The sequence below is a fragment of the Psammomys obesus genome, unplaced genomic scaffold (assembly GCF_907164565.1).
Source record: "Psammomys obesus unplaced genomic scaffold, mPsaObe1.curated_primary_1811, whole genome shotgun sequence".
Taxonomy (NCBI): domain Eukaryota; kingdom Metazoa; phylum Chordata; class Mammalia; order Rodentia; family Muridae; genus Psammomys; species Psammomys obesus.
In genome coordinates this window covers 19,971,919-19,992,186 of record NW_026592118.1, presented here as the reverse complement: position 1 = coordinate 19,992,186, position 20,268 = coordinate 19,971,919, and the positions used below count along the sequence as shown (strand labels likewise).

Genomic DNA, 20,268 nt, shown 5'->3' with positions numbered 1-20,268 from the left:
CTCAAGGCCACTCCCTTTTGTTACCTGCCCTCTTTCTACCTAGGCTGTCCTAGGCTCTGCCCCACTGGCTCCCTCCCTCTGCTCTTGCTCTCTCTAAAAACCCAGGGAACTGGGGTCAGTGTTCATCCCTGGACCTCTCCAGCACTGTAAACTGGCAGAGGGTTCATTTGGCAGAAGGGCTGCTTGGTTTTCTTCTTACGCGGCTTCCCCTTCCTCTTTTCCCACATAGATATGTAAACACATGCATTTTCCTGTTCAAACGGGGTGAATTGGTGTTCTGCCTGTGCCTTGACTTAGCGATTGGGCTGAGCCTTACTCCTCCCTTCCCTACTCGGATAGGAGCCACAAGGATCTGGAGCTCAAGCTTCCAAATTGCAGCTGGCCTCGGGCCAGGTGACCTTTGCTTTGTAAGTTTCTTGGGGGGGGGGGGGGGGGGGGGGGGGGGGGGGGGGCGGGGTGCGGTGGGGGGGGGGGGGGTTGAGGAAAGGAAGGGGCTGGAAGAGAGTTAAGGGCTGTTGTTAAACAGTTTCTTACCGTAAGAGGGAGTTCAGACCTAGATCTTTCCAGTTAATCACACAACAAACTTAGCTCATCGCAATAAAAGCAGCTCAGAACCGACCGGGGCTTGCAACAGGATTCTTTCAGCCCGGCATCTCCTGCAGAGGGATCAGCCTGCTCGAACTGCAAGCATGATGTGGGGGACCAAACTTCTGCCGGTCCTGTTGCTCCAGCATGCCCTTCTGCACCTCCTCCTGCTTCCTGTCGCCATCCCCTTTGCAGGTAAGTTTACTCCTGCTTCATGGAGATTGTGATTCCTTTAAGTCTCCTGCTGACCTTGCTCTTTCCTTCCAAGAAACTCTCTATCCTATTTCCAGCATCCTTTCTTAATTCCATGTGTGGTGTGGGGCTTCCAAACCTCTCATTATGCTTTCTTTTGACATTCCTTTTCTGTTTCGAAAAAACATGTAAAATAATTAACATCCCTCAGTGACACCCCCACCCCCACCAGGCCCCACCTCATTTAGCTAAGCAGTCCGGAATTATGGGATAGGAATGAAGTGCTAACACTGGCTGGAACTTTCCTGGTTTGGCCAAGTTTAGAAACGAAGGCAGATTTTTGAATTGAAGAGAGGAGACTGATTGTCAATCTAACCAGGGACTCATGATTTCCCAAAAGGAGAATTTCCTATAAGGGTCTAGCCGGTCAACCCTCAGGTCCAAATCATGACAGTATGCAGGTCTTCATTTGGAGGAGGCAGATTAAGCTCTGAGTACATGCATGTTATAAAAATGAAACAGAAAGCTTTCCTTTCCAAGCTCCCCTTCTCTCCGGGGTATGGATGATTGCCCTTGATGCTGCAGTGCAGGGAAGAACACTTCTGTGACTTGGAGAGATGCAGCAGAATTGTCCCTCTGTCCTCCTATTTGCAGACTGGGGAGGAGACACTTGGACTGGTTCAGATTTCCTGGGCATTTAGGGATCACATCTGCTGGTATAGGACATTTTCTCTTGTTATCAAGAGTAGAGGAAGCATCTGTATTAGTTGTGTTATGGTTGTCCTGGCTGCCCTGGGATGCCAGCAGAAGAAGGCACTGAACTTCAGGGTAGGCGCAGAGAAATAAAGACTATAAATAATAAATAAATGCCCAGATAGCAGATAGGTGACTTTTTAAAGTTGAGAAAACTAAGAAACACCTTAGTAATTTGGAATGAGTTCACTATGATAATTATCACACCTCTGGTCTAGTATCTGATGCAATACAAGAAATAGCCAGTGCTAGTAAGAAATATTGAACCCACCTGTTTCTTCTGCATTGGGAAAAAAAAAAAGACACTATGGAAATGATTCTTTGATGGGATATAGGTAAAGATTCCTGAAGAAATGGAAAAGAACTTAAAGTTATGTCATATGAAAGTAGATCTTTAAGACATTACTAGTTTAGGGATGTTAGCATGAGTTTTAATCTTGGTCCTATTTGCTGATTTCCCTTTTCAAAGATTAAAATGTTGTTGCCTTAAAGTTTGGTTACCTGAGCTCAGCTGAGCTAATGTAAGATCTCAGTTTAGAAAACCCAAACAGTAGATCGACCATAGACAATGTCTATTTGTTTTTTGGCATGCATTATGGAGTTTTGGCAGGAGATATACATTTGTAATTATATTTCACTTTGGCTAACATTGAAATGACTGCGTTTCCTGAGCATACAGAGAGTAGCCTGAAAGTGTGCTGGCAAGCCAGGAGAGGCCCGTTGGGAATTACAGATATATGTTATGAATAATTCCTGAAATGGATACTGCTAAAATTGTCATCAAAAGAGGGCCCACCTTTTTGTGTGTGCAACCTTGCTTTAACAGTTTTCCTGTTTTAAACAACTTCCATAATGGAGATGGGCAGCTTTCTCAGAAAATGCAATTAGAATTTGTTCCTTGAAATTTTGTTTACTCTTGAACATTTAGTTTGCTGTTGTTACTTGAGTGGTTATTCTTCAGAAGTAAGAGAATGCTCTATTATTATTATTTTTTTTTGTACGGAGTCATGAATAGAAGGCATTATATGCAGATACTTTATTAAGAAGTTTCTTGAGAAACATTTGAAATGGATGATCCAAGAAGCTTTGATAGGAGTTGATGTACCACATAGAATTTCCGTCTGTTCCCTTACACTAAATCTTTTAAGCGATTATTGGATACTTTGACTAGGAAAATTAAACATTAAATGAATACCTGATACCCAAGGGAACCAAAGGTGAACAAATGGGAAGGAACCTATATTTGTTGAGCTACAGGGCTAAGGGATAAGTTGCAAAGTGAAATTCACTTAGTTCTGAGAAAATCTGTATTCTCTGATTCTCTGACACGTGAAAATCAAGGTCTGAACATCATAATTGTATCTTTGGAATTGAACTGAACTCAGTTAGTTAAGGAACTTAACGGAAATTTCTGAATTCTAAGTGAAAGAAATACATTAATCCTTTCCCCTTAGACTGAAGTCTGCAATGCTGCAATCAGCTCAAAAATACTTTTGAAACTTCATTTGGCTAAGTAATAAAAACTAACCAACACTAGCCAAAAGCAAAACAAAACAAAATTTCTGTGCTAGAAATTGTCGTTACAGCATATTTAAGGGTTTATTAGTTTAGTGTTTAAGCCAGTTCTAAAGTATATGGTACCCAAGTCAAGGATGAGAAGATGAGTCACAGCATGCATGAGTGGTAGCCTTGTCAGGAGATTCCAAGTTGCCTGAAATGCTGATGTAAGAAGGTGTAAGAGGTGTTCCAAAAAGACCTACAGACAGCAAGTGAAGGTCACCTATTAGGACTGGTGTACTGGGTCCCTAGTGGGAGCATAGATTGTAGTTGACAGAGCAAGATCGGATAAAATAGTAGCACTGATGCCATATTGTAAATATTGGAGGCAACAGCTGAGTGTTTTGCATGAACAGGACAGGAGTAGTTGCACTTCAGTGTGGTTACTTGCTGTGTGGAAAAGAGTTCCAGGCAGAAAAGGACAGAGGAGAGGGAGAGCAGGATGGGGCATTAACAGTAAGGAATTACAGAAAAGGAAGTAGAAAGGAGGGGAAGACTTGAAACCTCACTATGATCACTTTATTCTACAAATCTTCTGGAGAGAGAGGATTAGGTTACTTCTTAGCTACCAGTACTTACTAAATCTGCTGGTCTCTTCCTTCTCACTGTCTTCATTTACCATGAAATTAGCTTCTCTAAGAAGGGTAAGCACATTACTGTCAAACAGTGAAGTCTGAGTCCTACATAGAAACAGTGGAAATCGGGTTTTTTTTTAGTGATTCTGTCTTTAGGAGTTAAAAGTCTCCAGTCACAACCATTAACATCCATCAGTTATTTCAAAACTTTCCTCTTAACATCTTGCCAGTGCAAATTGTTAATTGCTAATCATGTGGGTAAGGTTCTTGGTTTGTGGTATTTTTTGTTTTTTTGGCTATGGGGAGCCAGATTCCTGCTCTTTCCACACCCTGCAAATCCTTTCTTTGCATTACTTTCCTTTGAAGTCCATGGTTCTTCCACACAGAAGAAAATATATGAGGTACTGAGAGAAATGAGTGAGGCCCAGGGACCAGAGGGAAAAATGTGTCTTTCCTCAACCACCTTGATATGCTTGACCCTGCTTTTTGTTTATAGGTTTTCACTAGGATCCTCATGACTTTAGTTCTAAAACAGAGACTTCAGGTTGTTCAGGAAATGCGTCCTCCAGAATATTTTCCTAAGTTGGGAGCAGAGAAAGGAACACAATTTAAAATGTAGGAAAGCTTGACAGATTTGCAGCAGTCTCTTATCTTTGATTTCATTTCAGTTTTCTGTTTATACACCTTAACTAACAGACACATTAAAAAATAGTAGAGAAAAATCTGATATGAACCTATTTTTTAGTTTCCCCCCCCAAATTAAGCTTGGCTTTTTAATTGTTTTTGGCAAAACAAGCATTAGTTGATACATGTGGAAGAGAGTGAAATCTATTTTCAGTGAAGGAATTTCATTTTCATATGCTGAGTTTGAATGACTTCTGTTCTGACTTTTTTTTTTTCTCTTATTGAAGAAGAAATCAGTTTTATAGATGCATGGATTAAATGATGTATAGGTACTCTAAATTTCATAGTTTTGAGTAATTAGTTACTGATCCAGTATACAGACTGAGTTATGAGGGAAAGTTCACATGTCCCGGTGCCGAGGGGTTCTTAGTATCTGGTTCTGATTGGTCCTTATTAGCATGGAAGCACTGCCTCTTCTACTTATTGCACAATAAAGGGAGATTAGGGATTTATTTAGTTTTCAGAATGCTTTTTTGATCTTTAGTTATAGAAGTCTTACTAGCAAGCAAGAGTAGCTTGTTTTATGAGGCAAAACCATCCATTAACACATTTCAATAGGACAACTGAGGATCTGTAAAACTAATCAGAGCCAATGGCTGCAGAGACCTCTTTTCTACAGAACAGTCTTCACTCTTTTATATGGCACTGAGCAGAGGCTCTGTTTTGACTGATAATTACTAAAATGCCTTAGGAATTTAATGCTGATAATTAGCTATTCTGGAGTTACTTTTATGTTCTTATTTAACCCTTAGACAGATACAAAAGCACACTGTAGATAAGACCAATGCCATATTTTTAGCTGGCAGAATTTACATATATGTATTATATGTATATACATATATATGTATATGTATTATAGTCAATTTTGGCTAAAGTTATTTTTAAAATAGATCCTTCTCAATGTACACTCCTATCACTTACAGAAAATATTTAAATTTATAAGGAATTAAATTATTATCATACTGTGAAGTAATCAGGAATACCAAAGAAGTAGTGAAATAAGGTCACAGGAGGAGAAAGTCATGATGGAAAATTATCTCCCGTCAATGAGATTCTATGACAGAAATCAATCAGATTCAATCAGAAAAGCATCATGCCTTTCTTTCTTGTAAGAATAACAGTTATATTGGAAATTAAGTGATGAGATTTCTAAAACAATACCAAAACTCCAAAAAAATAATTTTCTGTCAATTCTAATTGTGTTCTCGAATTTTACTTAATGATTTTAGCTCAAACAACTCCACGCATTAACTTAGCTTTCCTTTTATAGATTGACCAATTGTCTTAAATTTTTACATAATTAAACAAAGTCATTTGGCAAGTCAATAAAAATCTCAGCTTCAGCTGACTGTCAATGTTATGAAAGGAATTTGGACCCCGCACTCATTAAATAATGTACTATTAATAACATCCAATAATACATTAAAAACTATTAAGAGCATGCATGACATAACATAAATGGCATAGATTATTTGATTGAATGTATACAACAAAGTTTTTTGTTGTTGTTGTTTAAACAGAATCTCTCACATCATAGCAGTTCTATCTTATGGGCCAAGAAAAGCATCTCTCTGGGGATTTGTTGGAGTCTGTGCTCTGGAAGTTTGCAAAGAACTAGGACTTTAGAGACTTCACATTTTTTGTCTTTTTGTAGACTTGAGGTTAAGATAGACAATACTGAGCAGCATCAGCATGCTAGGTCAACTAAAAGGAGCCAGCGATTTCTGGCAAACAGGTTGTGATGCCGCTCTTGGTCACATTTCCACGTTTTCTGCACAGAAAGCTTCGTCCTCTTTGCTTCACACTTTTCACCACATTTGAAGACCGGGAATGCATTTCCTGCTGTGGCATCCAAGCTTCTCTTCCACTGATAGCTCTGAACCAAATCTGCGGGAAATGTTTATCAATCACATTTTCACATACATTCTTAGCCATTCTTAGATAAAAGATGACAACGTAAGTGGTGCCGAGTGCTAGCTCCAAAGCGAGGCCTCGGGGTCTCCAATCTGAACCCTTCAATGTAGTCAGTTAATTTCCCCCTATGCCTTTAGTGACCTCCAGCTAAAAAATAAAGTTATTCAACTGCCATTGTGATAAGTGCTATTATATTAATTGACATGCACATGTGCATAGCTCCAAACTTGTTACACAACATTTAGGTGATAGGTGATTGTTCCTTATTAGTTTGACTAGTATTAGATTGGGGTATTTTTTAGGAAATTAAGAATAAGAGAACCAGTTCTTTTTACTTTCAAATTATGCAAAAATGTAAGAACTTCAGAATGTCTTGCTTCTGTTTTTCAGGTATATATTAAGTTCCATGCTATCTATGGGTCTTTCCCATTCATGAAGAAAAATGAATTTGTTACATTAAAGGCTAAAGCTTCACATACATTTGATTAACAGTGTTTGGCCTGGTTTCAACATAAACAGTTTCATGAAATTGAGAAATAGTGTCCCCAACACTGAATGCATTTTGTACAAAAACAAGAGGAAAGGGGCAAAAATATGTATAATATGAAGCACTCAAGGGCAAGTCAGAAGAACGTGCCCAGTGCAGAGCTTTTAGTGAGGAGTGTCTTGCTTGTCTTTGCATAGACTTACTTGTTTAGCACTGCAGCTTCCATAAGAAACCAGCGTAGGGGAGAATGAACAGTTTAATTACAAAGCATGGCATGCTATGCTTCTGGCTCTGATACTTGATTCTCTGTTGTCTGGAGTGCAGCGTTTCTTTAGGGTGAGTTTTGTCCTAATTTTGAAATAATTATTCTTTAGGGTTATTTCTTCGTTGGGGTGAACTTTATCCCAATTTTTCAATGCATCTTTCATTTGAAATGATGTAGATTAATGAATTTACATAGCAAGTATCTGTTTTTACATAATTATAATGTTCATCTCTCTTGCTTTTATACATCCTCACCCAACTCTATCCTACTGCCTAGAGGTATACTGTGTTGCCCTATAAAATCATTATCTTGAAGATGTTCCTTAAGGAATTTCCTCCTCCATAATCATCAAAAGCATTTCTTTCACAATGAATTATTTAATTTTTGTATTGCTAGAAGGACAGAAGAAAAGAAGAAATACACTCCATGAATTCAAAAAGTCAGCAAAAACTACTCTCATCAAGAATGACCCATTAATGAAGATTAAAACAAAAAAGATGAACTCTGCAGATGAATGTGCCAACAGATGTAGCAGGAATAAGGGATTATCATTCATTTGCAAGTAAGTCACTTCATTTTGCATATTGAATAATTTTCCAATAAAGTAAGTATATAATAATAATATTTCCTCTTCCCTTTTTGTAGCCAATGCAATTAGTCCTTTAGAATAAATTTGACTCTAGCTTTAACTCATTACAACAGCAGACATAGCTCTCAGCCGATGGAAACTCTGAATGAGTGTGAAAGGCTCTGAAAACTGTTTTTCAAAGTACACAGTTGCTTTGGCTGTGGATCTTGAACAATTAACACTGAACTAAAATCCAGCTGAATTGACTTCTATCTTAGTGTCATTCTAAAATATTGTGTCTCTTGTTTTCTTCCATAGCAGATCAGTGGAAGGATTTTCTGGTTAGGAACTGGGCAACAGCCAAAATCTACTGCAACTTATGTCATGTCTGTTGGGATTTAAATAAAAGGTGTTGAGAGAATTATATAAAAACCTAGAGTGACTGGTGTCAGCAGCAGAGAGTGCTTCAAAGAAGTTAGGGGAGAGTGATGAGAAAGGTTTGCTGGAAAGTGATGGAGCCACTCAGAGGCTTGGGGTTGCTTCAAGTAGAGAAGTTCTTATCTCCTGAAAGTCCCCGTTATTATTTTGTCAGTGACCTCAGAGGAGAAATCTTACAGTTTTGACATAGCAAGGTGAATATTTCCTGCCAGTTTTCTTCCAAATGACCATAAAAACACATTTCCTGAAAAAGTGTGGTGGTACACCCTATAATGCCTCAACACAGGAAGCCAACCACTATGAGTTCAAGACAGGCCTTGATACAAAGCTGCACACACACACACACACACACACACACACACACACACACACACTCACTCCCCACTGACGCCGCCTTTGTTTTTCAAAAACATTTTGTTTTCCTTCGTTTATTTTCTATTCTCTCCCTTAAAAAAATAACATTGTATAGCTGGGTGCTGGAGTGATAATTTGGTGGTTTAAGAGTACTTGCTGCTTTTGCAAAGGATATGATTTGATTCCCAGAACCCACATCAGAGATCCCACCATCAACTGTAACCAATTCCAGGGGATCTGATGTCCTATTTTGGCTTCCAAAGGCACCTGTATAAGTGTGATACACATACACTCCGGTACACTCTCTCTCTCTTACAATAAATTAATTGTTAAAGCAAAGATTACATAGCTGTGATGTAGCTCAGCATAGTGTCGGCGTGCTTGTTTAGAACACGAAAGGCCCTGAATTCTGTTCATAGTTTTAAAACATGAGATTTTCACAAAAAATTATCAATGTTCAATTCTTACGTATTTTATTTTCACAGTTGCCTTTTTATGGGAATAAAAAGTTCAGAGATCTCTTGGTGAGAAGTTCTCATTTAGTCTTCCCTGTCTCAAAGAAATGATGATTATGAGTCTGTAGGGAAGGGCATGGTCACAGAGGGTCTTCAGCAGGCTCAGGCAGAAGAAAGACTATCTCATTTCTATTTTTAAAGCCAAACTGCCACTCTCAGAAAGACATTTCCTGGCAACAGTAGTGGGAATTGGATTTGTAAGCTTATCCTGAGGATATTTGTGTTTCGTTCTGACTTTTGTATAAAAGCCTTGAGATTGGGGAAAATAAAGGAGGAAAAATTACTCTCAGTCAACATCTGAGCTGTGTAAATTCATGGAGACTGCTGTTGGCAACTGTGTCTTCCCTCCTCAGGGTTGAAGGATATAGGAATGTCAATAGGAGAAGCACATTTCAGTGTGGACTTTTAGTGGTGAGAATGAAAATTAGGCTAAGGTAAATGTAGAGAAAAATTTAGCATAGAGAATGTGATGGTCCCACACACTTCTTACGGAAGTTTAAAATAATATAGAAACATGTTTTTGAGAGATTGCTCTTAGAGGAAAAGAAAAAGTTCTGTAAACTAGAAATCCTACTTTTCCGGTTGAAATTGCTTTAAAAATTTAAAGTATTTTTTGGCATTTATCAGTTTGTTTTTGCAAATACTAGTAATGGGAAAAGCAACATATTGGCTACAGGAATGATGGGGACATGGCATGTTGACATCTTCTATAAGAACATGCATTGAAAGCATATTCTCTAGTGATAATAGGTTTTGAAATAAAATGCGTATGCGGATAAACTTATTTAGGGAACATTGACTTAGAAAGATAGCATCCTTACAGTTGGATTTGCATTCTCTTTAGTAAAGTCGACATTTTATGATTCACCAAGCAAAGATATTATATGTGACAGTTTTCAAACATTTCATTTCAGGATTTTCTTTCCTAAGACACTCTTTGGGGGGTTGTGATTTGCTTAACACATTTTTTTTTCCACAAAAATATCTTATATGTTTACAATGTACCTTGGTCATATTCAGTTCCAGTGCTTCCAACTCTTCTCAGGGTTCCTAGAGCACCTTCCTCCCAAATTCCTACTATGTTCAATTTGTAGGACTTATCTATGTGATTGGCTTTGGGCTGTCCACCGAGACACATGCATTCTACCAGTAACTACATTCCTGAATGAACAATTAACCTTACTCCCTTATTAGCTAACAACCGGCCATGGCCTCTCAGGTAGGTACATCATCAGGATCCCGTATCCATCATGGAATTTTCTTTTCTTTTCTTTCTTTCTTTTTTTTTTTTTTTTTTTTCGAGACAGGGTTTCTCTGTGTAGACTTGGCTCTCCTGGACTCAAACTCACAGAAATCTTCCTGTCTCTGCCCCCTCAATGCTGAAATTACAGGCCTGTGCCACCATACCTGGCTTCCATGCTGGAATCTTCAACTGGCTTGGTCTAGTGTAGGCAGCAAGAGCTGCTATGAATTCCTATATGGAAGAGTCAGTTTGTGTCCAAGGAACATAATTTAATAGCCCTCCTCTCCATCTTCTAGCTTTGCTCTCCCACCCCGCTTTTCTATGCTGTTTCATGAGCCTAGGCAATGGTGGGTTCCTGCAGTCACTTATTCTCAATGCTTTGGGCAGGATGAGTCTGTGCATTAAGCATTGCTTAATTCCATAAGAAGTTTCTTCGCCTGAGAGTAGAAGCAGCACAAAGCTATCTGTGTTTGAAGCCTCAGTACTTGGCCTAAGGCAGCATAAGGAATACAATTTGAGTTATTTTATTTGAAGGACTGAGGGCTGAATCTAAGTCCTTGTCCACACTAGGGAATCCCTCCCACTGATCCATATTTCTAGGCATTTCACGTTTTTGTTTTGCTTTGAGGCTGGGTATTGCAAAGTTGTTCATATCTGCCTTAAACTTACTCTGTAAGTTTATATAGGCCTCAAATATATTACTCCAATCTCAGCATCAACATAGCTGGAAATGCAGGGCTATATCATGAGGCCCAGAAGATACATCATTTTAGAATATATGTGTATACTTAAAAGCTTTGTAAGCTAATTATAATATCTTAAATATAATCATTTGCATATGAATACAAACAAAATTTCTAACTAACGGAGCACTTACAAAAATAGTAAAAGCCTTCTGAAATAATCTGGGTATTGTTATTTTTGTAATGATTTACTTGGTGAAGACTTTATTTTTCTATAGAGATTAATGTCAAAACTTCCTACAGGGTATTGATTTGGTTTTCTAATCTGTACCTACAAAACCTTCATTTTGTCTTTCTTATTTGCTCCATCAAAATAGGAAACACACACACACACACACACACACCACTGTATTATTTTGCTATGTAATAATGCCTCATTCTATGTGTCATCCTTGGTAAACCATATGCCCATTAAAAAAAAAAAAACTGTTAAATTGTAGTATTCCTTCTTTTCATTCAGCTATCTTTTTCAGGGCCTTTGTTTTTGATAAGACAAGAAAACGATGCTTCTGGTTCCCTTACAATAGTATGTCAACTGGAGTGAAAAAAGGGTTTGGCCATGAATTTGACCTCTATGAAAACAAAGGTAACTGCATTCTTCATAAGAGTTACATAGCCAAATAAAGGATAAAGCATAATTGTTATTTCTTGCCACAGAGGTCTTTCCTGCAGATGTTTTGGTCAGATTCTGATCTGTGTCACAGTCAATCATTGATTAAGATTGAGGAAAGTGGAAACCTGACTATATGATGGCTGTTAGCATATAACTTTTAGTGAAAAGCTGTGTTCTCCAGACTTCCCTTAATTTAAATCTTTCCCCTCCTCAGTTGGTCTTTTCTGCATTCGTATTCTAACATGTCATTTAGGTTTTTAGATCAAGGTACCTTGTATTGTGACAAACTGTAAGGTTAAGATAGTAAGATAGTATTTTAAATTATAACAACTTTAGCTTATGTCATAATGGTGATTGGTGATGACAAAGCATGGACATTTCAGGAAAATAAGTTGGATTCATATATACGTGCATGAAAAGTTGTTTGAGTGAGGAATTGAAATTGTTTCTTAATTTGTCTATTATGTGGTATCCTATTACATATGATATGGTAAATAAAGTATTTATATAATTTAAAAGCAAAAATATACCAATGGGACAATTACAGAATATTAAAGATACATTTTACAGATTAAATATTCCATCACATAAAAGAACAATTATGAATTGAAAATAATCCTTTTTATTAACTTTTTTACAAAAAAGAACATTGTGCCCTCTAGAATTAGAATATGGATGCCAAATATAGACACCTTTATGTTGATTGAATGGATGTTTAAATTAAAGCTAATAGCAGAAAATAAGACAATTTTTACGTAACCTCAAAATTTCACATATCTGAGCTGCAATTAGTGACCAGTCTTTTTTTTTTGGTTCAATCTTCCCCTAGTTGGCTAGCTGCACATCCAATTGTCTGATCACTAATATGCTCATGTTTAAAATTCAGTTTTCTAAATTAGAAGCTGAAATATTAGCAAAAATATGGTGGATAATAACTAACCCAGTGTAGATATTTCATGCAAACACATACACACCCATACCCACAACTACACACATACAGGGAGCGAGAGAGGGGCAGAGAGAGGGAATAAGACAAGATGAAACAAACCCACATAGTTTTACTAAGCCAGATAAGACAAATCAGTTTCATTTTCTTACATTTTATTTCAAACTTTAAAATAGATTTGTAAGTTACTTAAGTTTTTTTTTTTAATTAAAGTCTATTTATTCAATCAAGTCACAGTGGCCTACCCAGTTGAATATGTACACTTATCCAAATTAAGGATGAAGAATAATCTGCAGTTAGCCTGTACTATATACTATTCTGTATTATTGTATTATTATTCTGTATTATTTTGTATTATTGTATTACGTTAAAAATAATAGTAGAAGGTTTAGGCAAGAGCTTCCAGTATTGTTGGAAACCATTTACATGAGTTAATGATTTACAGGCTTGAGTAGATTCTTATTTTTCCCCTCCAGTAAGCACAACCGTGTTTCACATAACTCTAATACTTTTGTCTATGTTCCTCAATAGACTATATTAGAAATTGCATCATTGGTAAAGGAGGCAGCTACAAGGGGACCGTATCGATCACTAAGAGTGGCATCAAATGCCAGCCGTGGAATTCCATGATCCCCCACGAGCACAGGTAAGAACAGCATGAAGAAAAGAGGGAACATCCTCACCTGTCTGCATGTGAACAGTTGCTCTCATTTGTCCTCTGGGATAACCTGCCCTATCGTCACTTAGTCAAGGCTAGCCCAAAGATTATGTGAATTCATGCTTAATTCTTAGAAAAAGATTTAAAAAATTTTATTGTTTAAATGTGGTCTGGCAGTTTTGGTTTTACCTCAGTGTCTCAATTTGTAGATATTATTGGAAAGCATTCTCTCTGCTTCTTTGCCTGCGAGAGGGCACTAGGAACTCATGGAAAAACCTTGATTAGGACTCATGGTCTCATAAAGGGCGTGTTTACACTTCAGTAAATCTCAATTTTGACTGAATGATAAAATGACCCACTGAAAACCTTGGAATCTCCTACTACCCAAGGTATAAACAGACCAATTAAATTAGAGCCTGTAGAGTAGGGGTGGGGATAAGACTCCAGGGTATCTTAGGCTCCCAGATTTGTTCTGAAGTGTCAATAAAGCTGAGAGCCAGGAAGCAAACCCATCTCACCCCAGGTTGCCCATCTTCCTCACCTTTATGTCATCTGTTGCCTAAAGTCTCCGGAAAGATTTTTTTTTTCTTGGACACAAAATGTTTACACTGAACTTTATTAACTAGAGCAAAAGAATAGTATTTGAAGATCAAAAAAGGATAATATTCATAGGTTTCTGGGATTTTAATCCTCATGGAGAGAAACAAGCATTTCACAGGCACTAGAAAGCTAAATGGGTCTATGATCTACAGGCACATTTCACAAATAATTTCCGTAAGAACTCAGATGGTTTTAAACAGCTCTACCTGGTTAGAAACTTCAGTAGGTGGTCTAGTTTACCATGTCCATGTTCCCAGTAGACTGTTAACTAGACTATTCCATACGTTCCTTAGACAAATAACAGAGTGAACAGTTTTATGTTCTTAGCTGGATAGTGTAAATGTAGCCCCCAGAACTTAGCGTTTTAACAAACAACCTTAGTGTCTTCAGGATTTTACAGATGGTAAGTGATGTTGCCCTTATAGAAGCCCCGTCTGTTTTTACATTGCATCCAGTACACACAGCAACCCTCCAGGATGCTATAGTGTATGTGCTGTGACTTGTCTCTAATAGCAAAATGTGATGTTCATTCCTTTCATCCTTTTAAAAAGCATATGTTTGCAAGACGATTGATTTTGTTTTAGTAAGCAGATAAACTGATGTATAAAATAAAATTTAAGTTGTCCCATGACGTAATTTAACGTTTGGGCTTTGCCTTATAAATGCTGGCTAGTGACTGTCCAAGTTGACAAGTTCTGTAGTGTTTCAATAATAGGAAACAAGACATTTTCCAAGTTATACAATGGTTATAAAGGAATGTCTCTGAAACATGGAATTACCACTAGATTAGAAAGCAAATATTACAATTAGTTTTGTCCTCCCTTGGGTGTATTCATATTGAAGATAACCCATTGGTTGTATAGTTAAACCTAGCTCTTCACAAACAAATGAATATCATCAAAATTAGTCCTACCTCAGACCAGAAGTGTGCACTGGACTCCCTGTGGGAAGTTGTATTTGAACCTCAATTCTCTATGATTGTCATTCTCTTTTAGAGGAGTAAATGTGAAATAGTTCTCCCTGGGAACTGGCTTTCCTATCCAATCAGATATTTTGCCAAGGAATGTTTCCTTGTGATTTAGTATCCTGTATATTATTCACATCCCTTTTTATTTACTGAGGGCAATATTTAATTTTCATCAACTAGCAGTTTTATTGGAATAGTTTCATGATAGCTTAACACTTTCAAATTAGGTGATAACTAAAGATTAATTTTATGGGCAATGGAAAAAAGAAATATGTTTTTGTTGAGCAGAGTGATTTATTGTTGACTTTCTAAATTGAAGTATTTTACAAACGGCTTAATGGAAAGATGATGATAGATGTTGAAATTAGTATAAAGCTTAACAGAAAATCAGGTGACCTGATATCTACATCTATACCCTTCACTGGCCTCCTAGCATTCATTAGTGAAGCAGATGATAGAATGGATCAAGTTTCCTATGAACACAGTTTATATTAAAAGCGGGAGAAAGTGGGGGGAGGGAGCTAGCACCCAGAAATCTAGTTTATAGTTTAGAGTATATTTGGACATAACCCAGTTTTAAGTATTTCTTCACTTATCTCTCTCAAACATTGCTAACAGCAAGGACAGAGATAAAAATAGTATTTCTGAATAACAGCCAGTACAGGCCCTACAGCCTGGCACAGGCCTTTTGTGTAACAATTCTCAGAACCGTTTGTCTAATGAACACCTGTAAGTGAAACAGTGGGTAAGGCTTTACACCTTTTGGCCAATGATGTGATTTTGAAGATAATCAGACCTTGGGATGCAAACGAAAGCCAGCTAGTTTGGGGGAAAGATCGAAAACACCAAATAAAGGATTGAGAAGCTCTCTAACCTCTATGCCCTAAGGAAGAATTTGGTGTAAACTGATTCATAATTATGCAAAAAAGCACATCTTTTCATCTTCTAATTTCAACTCCAATGGGTTCTTCTTCTTCTTTTTTTCTTATTCTTTTGGTTATCTTTAATTTTCTACTTTTCTCTGATTCTTTTTATTTGTATTATTCTTCAAATTTTTTTTATTAATTACAATTTATTCATAGATATACAGTATTCCAGCTGTAGCACCCTCTCTTGTCCCCTTCCAAACCCACCTTCTCTCCTTTTTTTTCCTCCCATGCCCCTCCCCAAGTCCACTGATAGGGGAGGTCCTCCTCCCCTTCCATCTGATCCTAGTCTATCGGGTCTCATCAGGTCTGTATTGTCTTCCTCTGTGGCCTGGTAAGGATGCTCCCCCTCAGGGGGAGGTGATCAAAGAGCCAGCCAAGAAGTAAACAAACAAAACAAAACATATAAATGAACAAACGAACAACAACAACAACAAAATCCCACCACACTGCTTCCTCACAGCTTTTTTAGTTCTTTGGCTCTACAAATACCCTGGAAGCCCACCTCATCCCCTCAGTCTCTCTGCAACAATAATTCCCCAAACTGTAGGTATCGAAAATTTTCTTAACTTTTTTGTTGTTTTACTGGAAAACAAAACTTTGTTTTGTTGTTTATTTTATGGATTAAACCTTGTTTTAGTTGAAAATGCATTTTCCCCCCTCACACATTATATCCTGATTATAGTTCCCCTTTTCTCCCAGTTCCTCCCCACTTTCCCACATACCTGGATCCACATTCTCTGCCTCTCATTGGAAAACAAGCTGGCTTCTAAGAGATAAGAATAAATATAACAAAATAAAATATAAGATAAAACAAAAACTATCACATCAGAGTTGGACAGCGAAAACAAAGAGAAGGAACAGATCCTGACAGAAGGCAAGAGAATCAGTGACTCACTTGTTTGCACACTCAGGAATTCCATAGAAACACGAAATTTGAAGCCACAATATATACATGGGGAGGACATAATGTATATCCATGTAGGCCATTGCTTGCAGTCTCAGTCTCCGAAATCATTAGTCTCTTAAGTAAAATAGAATTCTTTTGATGAACCTGCTGTTAAATAATTAAGTAGGTGGGGAACTTCATGTCCACCCAGGCAGGCAATATGTACATATGATATAATGATTACTAATAACTCATATTACCATACTTTTTCTTAATAAACAGTTACAACAGAATTTTCTTATATAAATTTCAAGGATGAGTCACTTCATCAGATATATAAAGCAAATGTCCGTTTTATTTCTGATAGAAATAATATTTTGTTATTAATTTACTATGAATTTTTGGAGAAGTGCAAACAAAACAAAAGAAAGCATATTTCAGGCAATAATGGAAGCGCAAGACATAGACACAAAATTCTAGAATGGTGGGGTTACAACTAAGGAAAGACACATGCCTTGTTTTTTGAAAATTTATTTCTGTTAAGACTTTAAAAATTATAATTATCTTTAATTATATATAGCCCCTGTCATGTACATGACCCAATGTTTTATTTTCATTTTCTATTTAAAATGCTGGGGAAGTAAGGATATAAACAATTTATTGAAATAAACCTCCCCATTGCTTAAACTCTCATAATGCTAGTGTGGTTCCTTGCATATGTTTAGTAATTTCTTAGAATAGACTATTTAATTTTCATCACTGATCTGTATCTTCAGAAAGACTGAGTCTGGGATTTCTTCATGCTCAGACAAATGTTTTATCTTGTAAAATGTTGCTTGTAATATGATACAAGCCATTATTTATTCTGTGGTATAACATCTTTATTTTTAAATGAGATGTTCTTCTCATTTTCCTTTTTGATCACTATATAATAACTAAGTGTAGTATGTGATATTTTGATTCATGTCTATTACCAGCTCAGGATAATTAGCATATCCATTTCTTAATGAGAATGTCACTGAATAGAAAACACATTTGAATCATAACTACTGAGAGACTTAAATCTTAAATTTTGTATTCATGCAAAATCTGAGGCCAATAGAGTAGAAATGGCTTTTAGCAAAGGCCCAATTAACTACTGAACATGTGATTGGGTTGAAAAAAGATTTGCTTGTATTATCTACAGCAGATGTTCTTATCTTGGGATGTTTTGTAGCAGACAGATATAGACTCCAAATACTGTAAACATTACAAAAACAAAAAGCTTCCACCTTTTCTCTTTCTGGAGGGTCACAGGGTATTGCAACATCTTCAGATATTTTAGGTGCATTTATTAAATTGATCTCAACATACCCAATAATATACACTAAAATTGAGAACACCAAGCCTCAATCTCCGTCATCATCCTCAAAACTTTGAAGAGAACAAGCCACTTGATTCCTGGTTATGGCAGTGACAATGAATAGTGTGTGCTTAATTATAGTTAATATAGTTGTCATTTGTTAAGTGTCAACCACCCATCATCTCTTTGAATTTCTAAAAATGACCACATAAAGTCTAAAATCGTTACAAGGTTTGGGTTTTCTCGGTAAATGGGCGAGTTAATAGTTTAGAGGGATAAAACTATGTGCTTGGCTCTCACAGCTGGCATGAGAAAGAGTTAAATGTGGTGTTTATGCTTATTTTGATCCTGGATTCTTGGTTTAGGCTAAGCCATCAATCTTTTTCTCAACTGTGAAGCAACAAAATTGTGTGTGTATGTGTATGTGTGTGTGTGTGTGTGTGTGTGTGTGTGTGTGTGAGAGAGAGAGAGAGAGAGAGAGAGAGAGAGTGCTGGGGAGAGAGGGAGAGAGAGTCCTCCTGAGGAAAGCAATATATAAGCAGATAATGGCTCTGGGTCAGCATGTAAGGGTGAGGTCTGGAGAGCCAACTGCAGAGATGGCTCAGTTTTTCCTGAGTGGCCTTGTCTGAGCATTTGTTAACTGTGATTGGAGTATTAAGTTTGTTATTTTATAAAATACGATTCTATTCTAGGATACTTGGGCTTGAGGAAATATATGAACTAGTAGTTATTAATTGGATGTGGGATACAGAAGTTCTGTTGGGTAAATTTTAATAAATTCAAGTGTTTTAAGAATATTGAAAATGGCAAAATTGAAGTACAGATACACTAAGCCACATGAGATAGTCAAGTGTCTCTATTTTTAGGAAAAATGTACCCAGTAACTAGTATAATTAACAGGCCAACAGTAAAGTTGCATGCTCTTATACTGTAATGATTATCATTTTAAAACTAGCTTTTTGCCTTCGAGCTATCGCGGTAAAGACCTACAGGAAAACTACTGTCGAAATCCTCGAGGGGAAGAAGGGGGACCCTGGTGTTTCACAAGCAATCCAGAGGTACGCTACGAAGTCTGTGACATTCCCCAGTGTTCAGAAGGTAAATGAACCTGAATATCACATGGGGTGTTAACCCCGACCTGTAGAACTGTAACTCGCATTAAAGGCTAACAGCAGCGAATCAGTTAACAATGAATGTGTTGTTCATTCAAGTGCAAGTATAGATAGTTACGGGAGCGTTCTCACACAGAGTGTCACGAACCTGTGGTCAGCAGATGCTTGTAAGATACAGAGCCAGCTACCAATGTGAATTTCAATAGCACCAGGGAACATTTTTCTGGGAAAGGAACCGTGGACACTTACCTGTTCACTTGCCTACCTACCTCTGCTCCCAAAGACCACGATAGAGGACCTAGAATCCAGGTCAACATTTGGGAGTCACACAGCAGATACTTAGATTAAAAATTTTAACTGTGGCAAATTACAGTTATGAGCTAGCAACAAAAATATTTTTATGGTTGGGGATTACCACAACATAAGGAAGCACTGATCTCGATAAAACAAGCCGTTTATTAGTAGTTCTGGTGCTAGCCATCCAGCACCTGCACATCTGAAGGAATGTGCTTAAAACTACTCTGCTGCATCACAGCCTAGGTTGTGTAGATTAAAGAGACAGTATGCCAGGGTTCACTGAAACTCAACGTTTCCATGTGATTTTGGTGAACTGTGACTGCAACCAAGTGTGGGGCTTGACTGGTGCTCAGTGCCCCTCAGAATAGTATCTGAGGAGATTAAAAGTTGGATCCCAAGTTGCCTTGAAGTTCAGCACCTAAGCCGTGTTCTCTCCTCTTGCACTGTGTCCTCAGTGTGAACGAGCTCTGTATTTTCTTTTGGTCTGGAAAGCTGAATTACCAACAAGGTAGTAGAGTGAGCACCTCAGCATTGTGTATAGTTTGATTTTTTCTCAGTTATTTGGCTGTAGAATAAGCTGGGTTTTTCAATTCTGTAAAACCCTGATGATTTCACAAATAGAGATGAAATGCAGATTAAATCATTTTCAGATTAATTAGGATTTTGAAGTACTTGGGAAAGGGAAGAGATTGATGGAATGTTGTCCATTTTTATAATAGGCTATCATATCTGTTTCTTAACCAAGTATTTTCTATGTCCTCCATGAATATTCATTTCATATTATGTTGCTATTAATCACCTAACAAGTAAAGGAATTGTTAGCTAATTGCCATGGTGAAGGTGAATATATTTGTGACTAGTTAAGTTAAAATCCTTGACGTCATGTGCTGCAGACAGTGTGTCTCTGTAAATTCTTACTTTCCATTCCGTGTCATACTCTGTTCCCTCCAACACCTTCATTGTTTTCTTTACTTTTAAAAATAATAAACTTATCTGTGATAACATTATGAATAAGTCTGTTTTGTATGAATAAGTCTGTAATTCA

At 37.3% G+C, this 20,268-nt stretch overlaps 1 protein-coding gene across 2 annotated transcripts in view; it reads left to right on the top strand.

Annotated features, from left to right (window-relative positions):
* The first annotated feature begins 614 nt into the window (after positions 1-614).
* Hgf (hepatocyte growth factor) overlaps positions 615-20,268 on the top strand; it is a 68,892-nt gene continuing 49,238 nt past the window's right edge. The window contains exons 1-5 of one of the 2 annotated variants that reach the window (XM_055612969.1): positions 615-780; positions 7,409-7,574; positions 11,347-11,459; positions 12,964-13,078; positions 18,770-18,912. In XM_055612969.1, the coding sequence (XP_055468944.1) occupies positions 690-780; positions 7,409-7,574; positions 11,347-11,459; positions 12,964-13,078; positions 18,770-18,912 (628 nt within the window). In that variant the 5' untranslated portion in view covers positions 615-689. The remainder of the gene's footprint in view (positions 781-7,408; positions 7,575-11,346; positions 11,460-12,963; positions 13,079-18,769; positions 18,913-20,268) is intronic. The other variant, XM_055612968.1, reaches the window with a different exon arrangement.